Source organism: Scophthalmus maximus, chromosome 2 (assembly GCF_022379125.1).
Source record: "Scophthalmus maximus strain ysfricsl-2021 chromosome 2, ASM2237912v1, whole genome shotgun sequence".
Classification (NCBI taxonomy): domain Eukaryota; kingdom Metazoa; phylum Chordata; class Actinopteri; order Pleuronectiformes; family Scophthalmidae; genus Scophthalmus; species Scophthalmus maximus.
Genome location: NC_061516.1, coordinates 26,600,001 through 26,610,393, shown reverse-complemented (window position 1 = coordinate 26,610,393; position 10,393 = coordinate 26,600,001). Strand labels below are relative to the sequence as shown.

Genomic DNA, 10,393 nt, shown 5'->3' with positions numbered 1-10,393 from the left:
TTTCCATTCACACGATTCATCAAACACTCGTTGGCTGTTGTCACCTTGAACCTCACTCAGAAGTTATTCTGTTTGGTTTGTGATCGTTAATTCTGTGATTCATTTGGGGAAGAAATTTTATTTTTATGGCAACTTTACAGAAACGATTGATGCAACACGTGGGTTAAAAAATAGCAAAAAACTTTGCGTGTGGGAAACCACACGTCAGCAAAGAAACACATTCGATGAGATGCTTTCATCATCTGTGGCTTTAACACTGATGTAAGAACGTGAACTCCTTTCATGTGGTTTAAAACCCACAGATCTTAATTCTCTCAATTCCGGTTGAAATCCCTGTTATGACTGGAAACTCGTCTAAAATTCAAATCCTGCTCTTAGATTTAATGGAAAGTTAAACAAAGCATTTTTTTTTTTCCGCGTATCAACTCGCCGCCTCCTTTCCCCTTTTGACCCTTTGAACCCGGCTCTGCGTCAGATGGCTTTTCCCAGGATGAGGATGCTCATGAGGAAGACCATGATGAAGAACAGCCACATGAAGAATCGATCCATGACCTTGGCGACCTTCCTCCATTCCCCGATGCGCAGCTGCGCCGCTCGCTGGTCCTGGTACTGGTTGGCAATGTACTCGACGTCCTTGCGCAGCCCCTGGTGCTGGCAGACGCACCGGGTCTTCACCAGGATCTCCCTCCGGCCCCCCCAGGCTCCGCCCCCTCTTTCTTCTTCTCCTTCTCCAGCTCCGCCGACACCTTTCTTTTCCTCAACGCGCTCCTCTCCTCCTGCACGGGCGCCGCCCGACTCCTCCCCCTGCTCCTCGGGTCCGCCGGCAGCTCCCTCCTCCTCCGAGTGGTCAATGGTCACGAGCAGATCCTCCTTCCAGCCGCTCTGGTTGGTCACATCCTGCCCTGCCCCGTCCTGTTCCGCCCGCCCCCCCCAGGCCTGTCCGTTCACGTCCCAGCTCGGTCCTCTGGGGTTGCCACCGTTGGCGGATGGGGCGTCAGACTCCTGCTGAGACAGAGGCTGTTTCCTGGACGTCCGACTGCAGCAGTTCTCTCCGACCTCGTAGACGAAGCAGATGCGGGCGAGGTGGTTGAGGATGAAGTGCTCGGCCCATTCCGGGACGGGCCGAGCCTCTGGGCCGCAGTGGTGAATGTTCATGATGAAGATGGTGAGCGCTGTTGAAGCGGTCACCATCGTCATGGTAGCGATGTAGTACTTTCCTGTTGAAGAAGAAAACTGTATATCATTTAGAGGCTCTGTAAAGGAGCAACACGTACGTTACGTTTCTTAATGAACGCTTGATAAGAGCTTCGACTGTCGCTGCATTTCAAAGACTAGAATGTGACTCAGTCACGCTCAAACCTGCACCACGGCCCAACAGTTAGTTACCTAAAGTCGCACCGAATCACACACACTGACAGCTGATCAGTCCCCAAGATGTGCCTGATGTGATTGTGTCATTAAGACCAATGAAATATAACCTGTGAAAATGAAACATACCTTCACCAAGCCTAATAAATCCTGGATCATTTAACATGTTTCTTCAGTTAATTATGACACGGTCAATTCATACATGAAGAGACAATAGAAACAAGACACGTTGGATTTGTCTTCATTTCTTTGTTTTTCTATGTTTTCCATGTCTCATTCCATCCGGAGACGTCGCGCCTGTTGTTACATCCTGCGTTTACTGGAAACATTTCACTTCCTTCAACTTTTTTTCCCACCTCTGCAAGAGGCGTCTACAGTGTGTCAGACTGTGGAACATGAATTATAACAACGCATGACAATATGGGAAGTCAGAAAAGATAAACATGAACGTGTTGTTCCTTCCTGCAGCGGATTGACTGTTCAACCAGTCGACGTTCTGCAGTGAAAACTCACTCGGGTTCAACTTGGTTCAATGTGGAACACACAATTTCATTTATGTTATCTGATGTGCAATTTTAGATTCTGTTCACACTGTAAATATTTGATTTACATTGTGTGTGTTAATTCGATCTTTATATTTCCGTTTATTCTGCATGCTTATTTAGTTATTTATTTATTTCATTCATTAATTTTTCCTTGTTTTTTAAACAAATGTACTTACACAGCCTTGTCTTTTTTTAATTTGCTTTTATTTATTTCAAAATCTTACCACGAACAGAAAAACTCACACATTTTACATACAATAGTACAAATAAATTCATGGTGTAATAATCATTCTGAATTTTCCATTTAGCAAATTCTTAATCTAATCCATCATATTGCGATGTAGTTAAAACTCTTAAAAGCCTATTGCACTCATAAGAAAAGAAAAGATAAACCCCATCAGGTCAAACTTAACAGCAACGAGTCACGTAAAAGAGAAATATCTAGAAAAAAATTAAAATACTAACTTCACCATAATCTGAAAAGAACAATAATGTAAATTCCCACGGAACTAATACCCGTCTCCATAGACTCATGGTCACATGGTTATAATGACAAATCATTACTATTCAGCTTCATAGTTGCACTTTATTCCACCTGTTTAATTCACATTTCCGATAATTTATTTCTCATTGTTCGAAATAATGGCAATCGGGGCAGTTTGGGGTTTTGGACTTGACAGATGATCAGAGGGGCGGAGTTTTTCCCTCCATCACTACTGCAGGGGTTGAGGAATGGGTGGAGTGTCTCGTTGAACGAGCACCCGGTAAAGGAGTAGATGAGAGCGACAGCGTCGACATCGTAGAAGGAGACCAGACCCTCCTCATAATCCACAAACACCCCCACCTTCTTGGGCAGATGATTCAGAGACAGATGGATGCGTGATTCAGCGAAAGCTGTGCACTGGTTTTCCTTCTTTAACGATATCGTCCAGTATCCGTTTTGAGGGTTTAGCATGATTTGCCCCTTCCTGTTGACCGACTCTCTGGCCACTCCCAAGTCCCACTTTGTCTTCCCTTCAACCTGGACCTCAAAGTAAAATCTTCCTGAGGTAAAACTCTGCTTTCCAAAGACACTGGCATAGAAGGAAAATCTCTTTGGATTGTCTGGGAGATTTTTGCTGACGCGACCGAACTTCACCTGCTTCTTATCTTCAGACACGACGAGCCAGGGATTCGCTGTGTCGGGATCGAGCGTCACGTTTGCTGCGTACTGCTGGGCCCTCTTCAGCTCGGCCTCGAAGAACTTCTTTACCTCTTCAAAGAGCATCGTTTGCAGCTCAGCTACAAAAATTTGCAATGTACCCTTATATGATGGTTGACAGACACTGATGTCCTTCCAGTTTTTGGTGGGAGGAGCCTCCGGTAGGGAAGACACGCTTTGGAGGAAGTGGAGGTGGTCTTCAGAACACAAGAGCTTCCCCAGCTCATCGCTTCTCTTCACCAGGTCAACGACTTCCTGTTCCAGCTCTGAGATCAAGGCTTTGGCCTGAGTCTCCAGTGGTCTCTGCTTGTCACTGATCGTCTCATTAAACTCCGCCAGGCGTCTGTCGACGTGCTCCCTCAGAGCAGTGAAGACCCGAAGAGCCTCTTCTTTCTCTCGGTTTGCATTCTCCTCACTGACCTCCAGGGAGTGTTTGAGCTGCCCGATCATCATCCGTCTCCTCTGGATCATCTGCTGAACTTCAGCCTCTGTCTTGTCCAGCTCAGCCTTTCTTTCCTCGTATTGGTTTTTCATCGGGACGACATCATGTGACCTGTGCTCACAAATCATGCAGAGTAGGCAGACATATGTCTGGTCCATTCTGCAGAAGAGCTCCATGGGTTTGTCATGCTTCACACACATACGACCCAGCAGATCTTTCACAGGACGGACCAGCTGGTGGTTTCTCAGACCTTGCGCCGTCAGATGAGGCTCCAGGTGAGATTCGCAGTAGGAGGCCAGACACACCAGGCAGGACTTCAAGGCTTTCCCCTTGGTTCCGGTGCAGATGTCACAGGGAACATCTTCTGCCGTGGCACGCGGTACCTCGAGGTTCTTCCTCTCGCCTTCCTGTCGGACCTGATCTGCCATCTGTGAGATCAAAGTATTGACCCGCAGCTCAGGTCTGGTGTAGAAAACCTCCTTACGCACGGGACACTTGCAGGGGATATTGACAGCCCAGTGCTGGGAAATGCACTTCATACAGAAGTTGTGGCCACACGGCGTGGCGACGGGGTCCATGAACACATCCAGACAAATGGAGCACACAAACTGGTCCCCACTCAGCAGAGAGCCGGAGGCCGCCATGTGTGCACGCTGAGAACAGATGTCAAAGTGTGAAAAACTCAACTGGAATTCTTTGTTTGAGAAAATATCAAACTGAATTCTGTCATACGAGGGAACGACCCGCCTGAACAGAGAACATGTTGAGAGTCAGCAGCTGCACTCACCAGTGTTTCCCAGTGACTCTGTTGTGTTGTCAATTCGGTCCTGATGAAATCAGTTCAGTAGTTTCTTTAGAAAAAACGCAAACTAAAAGTATTTTTTCCCTGAAACTAACTTCTCTAACTAGAAAACACAGAGACTCATCTCGACTCCGGCTCTGCTGCGGCTCTGACAATAGATCATGTGTGGAATGACTTATTGCAACTGGAAGGAGGATTTGTTGCATTACTGGTTTGGGGATAATTTTTTTGTGACACATGTTTGGCTCAATGGAGTCATTAATCTAGTGCATTAATAATGCACAGGCTGACAGGAGGACATGACAGGAGGTTACAAACACAACGTTCCTGTGATGTTAAACACTGGTGGAACATCCTTCATTTGTTTTTCCAAATCCTGAGACAACTTTTTTGCAAAAAAAACAAATTTGACATGAGAACTTTGGGACAACTCATAGGGTCCGTCCCATTTCCCCCACTTGCACCCGTCTGTTTATGCATTCCTGTGTAGGTTCAAGGGGTTAGGGGTTATCTACCCCTTCAAAGCACTTCAAACTGCCCTTCACTCATGGGGCGGTCAGATGCTGACATCAGGTGGAGCCACAGAATGGAGGCGTAGGGCCAAGTGAGGGAAATGACAGGACCCATGGTGTCAAAACTAGGTGATTCTATTTTACAAGAATTATGAAAACACAACTACTTTACAGTCCCTCTGACCTGCAAAACAATAACCATGGTTGATTTGGAAAGTTGTTGAAAATATTTGGCGTAATATTTTCTCAACGCGTGAACGACTCTCACAAAAGGTTCTGCTCACCTATGAGCGGGACGCTCTCGGAGGGCGGCATGCTCTCAGCCACCAGCAGCTGGAACACGGTGAGGGCCAGCAGCACCGTCACACCGAGAGAAACCTTCTCTCCGGAATCGGCCGGCAGGTAGAAGCCCAGCGGAGCCAGGAAGGAGATCATCATGCAGGGGATGAGGAGGTTGAAGATGTAGAAGGAGGCGCGTCTCTTCAGGTGGAGGGAAAAGGTGATGTCCGGGTACGGCTCCGAACAGCAGCCATACAGGATGACATTTTTCTTGGCTGGCATGCCCAGGACCTAGTTATAAGACATTAAAATACTTCAGACTTCGTCAAAGAACTGTCAAACACCTCGTTGTGGACAGATTGACATGGCAACGACTAACCTCCCACTCCACATTGTCGACGTAGTCGGACAGGTCAGCGCTGTCCAAGGCGTTGAACAAGTCCATCTGGTTCCCGTTGTGGGTCCAGGAGCCGAACGTCAGGTGGCAATGCTGCATGTCGAAGGGGAAGAAGGCCACGTCGACAGAGCAGGAGCTTTTGGTGATGGCCGGCTGGTCCCACATGACCTGACCGTCGTTGCGGAGAACAACGTTGGTCTCCATGGAGCTGGAGAATTCATCGTCTGCACTGTGGAGGAGAGAGTGGACAAGGTGAAGGCAGGAGTCCTAACTCACGTCTCCACGCCAACGTCCTACACACACACCTACCTGTTGTACAGAACAATATCAGGCCTCCAGACGTAGCTGCTGGGTATGCGGATGGTGTCCAGGCCGTCGTAGTCCTCCTTCTCCCAGGTGAGGTAGGCGTCCCTCCACACCTGCCGTATCCACAGGTAGGTGGTCAGGATCTGGTTGCGCTCGTCCTGGTGAAACAACACAGACGCAATCAGTGTGGGTATAAATATACACAACATGAGCGTGTGGATTAGCACTCGGGGCGCGGTTACCATGTCGATGATCTGGGAGAGAGTGATCTGCAGCGTGACGTTGATGATGTGGTCGGTGTCCTCCACCGGCCGCAGAGCGTTGGTGTAGTTGGAGAACAAGTCGGTCATCAGCTTCTGAGCGAAGCGTCCGTGAGCGGCCAAGCAGTCTGCAGAGGGGAACAACATTGTTTTTCAGGTTTATCACTCAATCAACCTTCATTTGATACAGCACCTTTCATACAGGTGCTTCACAATTGACAGATAAGACTCATACTCAAATTCGTATTAGTCTGGAACCTCTCGGTTCATCTTCGATTTACAAATGCTCGTTCCTCAGCGGCAGCCATCTTGGTTGTTTACAAAAGTCGCTTCTGTCTGCGTCGTAGTATAAACCCCGCCCACTATCAGAGAATCGGTTGTGATTGGACCAGCGAGTATTCTGCCGGAGGGAAATCACTTCCCTTATGGAGGAGATCCAGACTGTGAGTCTGGCAGAGTTCACCTGGGTCCCAGGCTAGAAATACTGTAAAATAAATTTAAAAATATATAATAATAAGAAAAAAATATAAATAAATAGAAGAACAAAAGTTAGTAAAAGGAGATGGAAACATGCTGATAATATTAACAGGTCAAATGGAATACAGATTACAACATTAATGCAATAATAAAAGTGACTGAAGTAAAGTACATAAACTAAACGTCAGGCTGAAGAGAGGTTTTACGATCACGTTCAAAGACTTCAACACTTGCAGCTGCTCTCAATCATGCAGCTCAGTCCGTCACACACACACACACACACACACACACACACACACACACACACAAACCCCATTTCCCCATTTAATTAACACGCTTGTCTCCTCAGGTTTTACACATTAATCAGAAAACGTCTGCAGAACTGCAGCAGACTGATAATTCCTCTAAAGCTCATAATAATGACGATGTGAACTGAATTCTGACAAACTCAAGAGAGACAATCACGACTACACGGTGACTTTTCACTCCACCCCCAACATTCATAAACACTTCTGTTTCTAACACTTTGAAGCTCACTCAACTTTTACCAGCCAGATACGGACACGGAGGTGGTAACACGCTGACAGAGTTGTGTTTTGGCAAACAGTCAGAACTAAGAGGACGAACGCTGCTGGTGAGGTTCAGTCTGATCCGGCGGATGAAGAATGGAATCCTGAGATCTGAAGAACAGAATTATATTTCATTCCTATCTGATGAAGTCTCTGTATGTCAGAGCAGATAAAGGCCGCGTCTGAACCCTCAGGCTGACGGAAGCACACACAGCCCAGTAACCATATAAGTAGAAGACCAAATGCCTCGGACAGCAAACACTTGACTTTGGTAAACTGATCAGCTGCGGCCGCTCGTCTTCAGGCAGCCGTGGAATGAGAAACATTCTGTTTGCCTCTTCACCAAACCCGTCGAGCCTGAGGACCAGGCCGCGCCTCACAGGTGCTATCAGGTTGATGAAGTGTAATGATGATGATGTAATGACCATTTGAGAGAAACGTACGAGAGATTACTGAGAGAAAAGCGTTCTGTATTTGCAGAAAGTCTCTGGTCGGCAGTGGCGTAACGGTGCAATCAAGGTTCTTTTAAAAAGACGCGGCGATGCAGCAGCTGTCGGATGATGGATGAGGTTCACACGTCCACAGCTGCAGCGGCATCGACGCTCTGCTGCAGACAGACTGCAGCCCACCCCCAACCCCCCCTCTCGCTGAGACACTGAGACTGGACCGAACACACAAACTCCTAAATCGATTCCTGACCAATGTCAAAATACTTGGACAGAACGTTCAGATGATTTTCTCAGATTTGTCACGAGGGGGCAAATGTCTGGAGCCAATGTTCCTCGAGATATTTGTCCATAACTTTTGCTGCCAGCTCCCCCAGTACGATGTCCAGAGACTGTCAGAGAGAACACAGCAGGACAATCTGTAACCGTCACAGAATGTCCCAGAGATCTTCCTGCAAACTCGGACAATCTCCTGCTGCGTTCAACATGTATGGAAAGGTAAAGTCTGGAAAATGGCAATTTTTGGGGACATTTCTGTGGGTCGAGAAAGATTCCATAAACATTTTGGGGCGGATCCAGTTAAAACATCTGGATCTTACAGATGTACATCTGGATTCATAAGGAGCTCCACTGACTGATGTTGTACTTTGTAATGCAATATCTCTTCATCCTCCTCATTACAGACCACGGACTGAGTGAGCTTTTAAGTAACTAAAAAACAATAAAAATACAGAAAAGTAAAAATAGAATTTTATATAACACGTGTAAGATCTATCATAATCTTCTAGAAACCCACTTTCAGGTTCCAACCTCCAGGCTGGGAACCACTGACGCACCAGAATGATCGTACAACATGTATGTTTCTCGTTCGTTGATTGTGAATTAAGTTAATAGTAATAATAAAGAGCGATGCAGGAAAAGCTCCGGAGTTCACAGCTCCGAACACTCAACAGCATTCAAGGACAAACCGAGAGATTCTACAGTCGTGAATCTCTCTCTCGCGCGCTGGTTCAACGACATGCCTTGCACAAAAAAGGAAGTGCACAAAACCACAGGCTGTTCTGACCTTCAGATAACAAGAAAATAATATATCATAGAAAAGGCTGTAAGAAGAGCAAAAGAAGGTGACGGAGCGGCGTGAACATCCTTTGTACTAAAATGGAAATGTGGAAATGAATCTCTGAATGTGCCCGACACACACGAACAACGGGACGTCTCCTCGTGTGGAACCTTCTCCGCTGCCCCGTTGATCTTTTTAAGGGACAAGGATTAATACGTGATTAAGTCATGTATCTCAATATAACAGTTCCCCTTAAGAACAGCCAAACCAACAATGTTTTATGGTGCGTTCTGATCACGTTACTGGTCGGAGCATCATTTGTGTTATATTTTATATATATATATATATATATATATATATATATATATATATATGGTCCCCTCTTTGGCACCAGATGTCAATATGAGAATCTCTACACTTATTTGATTTCCGCGTCACTGCGTCACACGAATCTTTCGCCCAAGTTCAAATATGTGAAGTCATGCTGGTGAAACGTCTATTCACGACTTTGCATCGACTTCGTATGTAATGTCCGTCGCCCGAAATCTTTTTTGCTTTGCTTTTGGTCTGAACGCACCGTCATACTGTATCTCATCACTTTGACCTTCCCACCCGGAAACCTCACCAACAGTCCCTCCAGAAGACATCTTCTCATATACAGGTTCATAATGTCAAAGCCCCAGTGTGTAATTTTATCATCTGGTGGTAAAGTGTCAAACCGCAACCAACTGAGCGACCGACAGGGGACACTTTATGGCGGCGCACCGCTGATTCCATTTCTGGTGTCCGGCAGCGTCTGAAAATTTCAATGTGACCACGACGTATTCTGGACCGTTTAGTTCAACACGACGTAGAGACATGGAGACTCACACGGAGGTCGGTCCACCTCATGGAACTCTATTAAACTCATTCAGAGTTGATTATACTCATCCAGAGTTGATTATACATTCATGAACATGCTCTTGTGTTCAGTAAACACACGAGTTTCCTGCAGCTCCTCTTTCACAACCTCCGTCTGAAACACTTGGTTTCAGCTCCTGTCTCTTTAAGGCCCCATCCACCCAATGAAGCCCAGTCTGCTCTGATTGGTCAACTGGGACGGCGTATAGGAAGTTCTCTCGCTCTAGTTTTACCCGGCTTTGTTTGGGGGCCTGTCAGACCAGCCGCTTGTCGTGTCTCATGAACGTCCGACGTCACGATGGTACGGAAGTATCGCAGAGTCGGGGGGGAGGAGCTCCCTTCACCATGGACTCACAGAACCATGGACACTCATAAATCTCAGTCCACTAAATATTTTTTCCATCAAGATCCATCAGTTATTCTCTGGGAAATTGGAGGGAAATGTCCCAACAAACGTTCCACATCTCACAAGGTCACAGGAAGTGATGAGTAAATCCTGGATTCGCCCCAAATGTGATGGGTCTTTCTTGGTCCATGTCCCGTCCAGTGTCATTGAAATCTGTTGACTCGTTTTTGCGTTATCATCATGCTGTTGGCTGAAAAGAACCAACCACCAAACGGATCGGGGTGAAAACATAACCTCCTGGGCATTGTGCATGTGTCGGGGACTATTTTCTTCGGAGGATTAATTCTCGCAGCAGGACTTTGTTGGTGTGGCTCCTTAATCTGCTTTACGTGTTTTTGGAAAACAAATATATCGGACTTTGGTCACAGGAGTCGCTCTGTGTTGAATGAGAAGAAAAAATATAGAAAAATGCATGTTTGTTAA

General features: G+C 46.4%; 2 protein-coding genes across 2 annotated transcripts in view; both read right to left on the bottom strand.

The window, feature by feature from the left end:
- Positions 1–10,393, bottom strand: part of LOC118300225 (neuronal acetylcholine receptor subunit alpha-9-like) — a 14,911-nt gene continuing 4,518 nt past the window's right edge. The window contains exons 2-6 of the mRNA XM_035624474.2: positions 6,095–6,240; positions 5,856–6,010; positions 5,529–5,775; positions 5,155–5,440; positions 1–1,217 (exon numbers count right to left, since the gene is read on the bottom strand). Of these exons, the coding sequence (XP_035480367.1) occupies positions 472–1,217; positions 5,155–5,440; positions 5,529–5,775; positions 5,856–6,010; positions 6,095–6,240 (1,580 nt within the window). The 3' untranslated portion in view covers positions 1–471. The remainder of the gene's footprint in view (positions 1,218–5,154; positions 5,441–5,528; positions 5,776–5,855; positions 6,011–6,094; positions 6,241–10,393) is intronic.
- LOC118300224 (E3 ubiquitin-protein ligase TRIM21-like) lies at positions 1,246–5,137 on the bottom strand. The gene is made up of 2 exons (XM_035624473.2): positions 4,344–5,137; positions 1,246–4,209 (listed from the first exon to the last, which is right to left on the bottom strand). The coding sequence occupies exon 2, from the start codon at positions 4,198–4,200 to the stop codon at positions 2,518–2,520; it is 1,683 nt and encodes a 560-aa protein (XP_035480366.2). The 5' UTR covers positions 4,201–4,209; positions 4,344–5,137; the 3' UTR covers positions 1,246–2,517.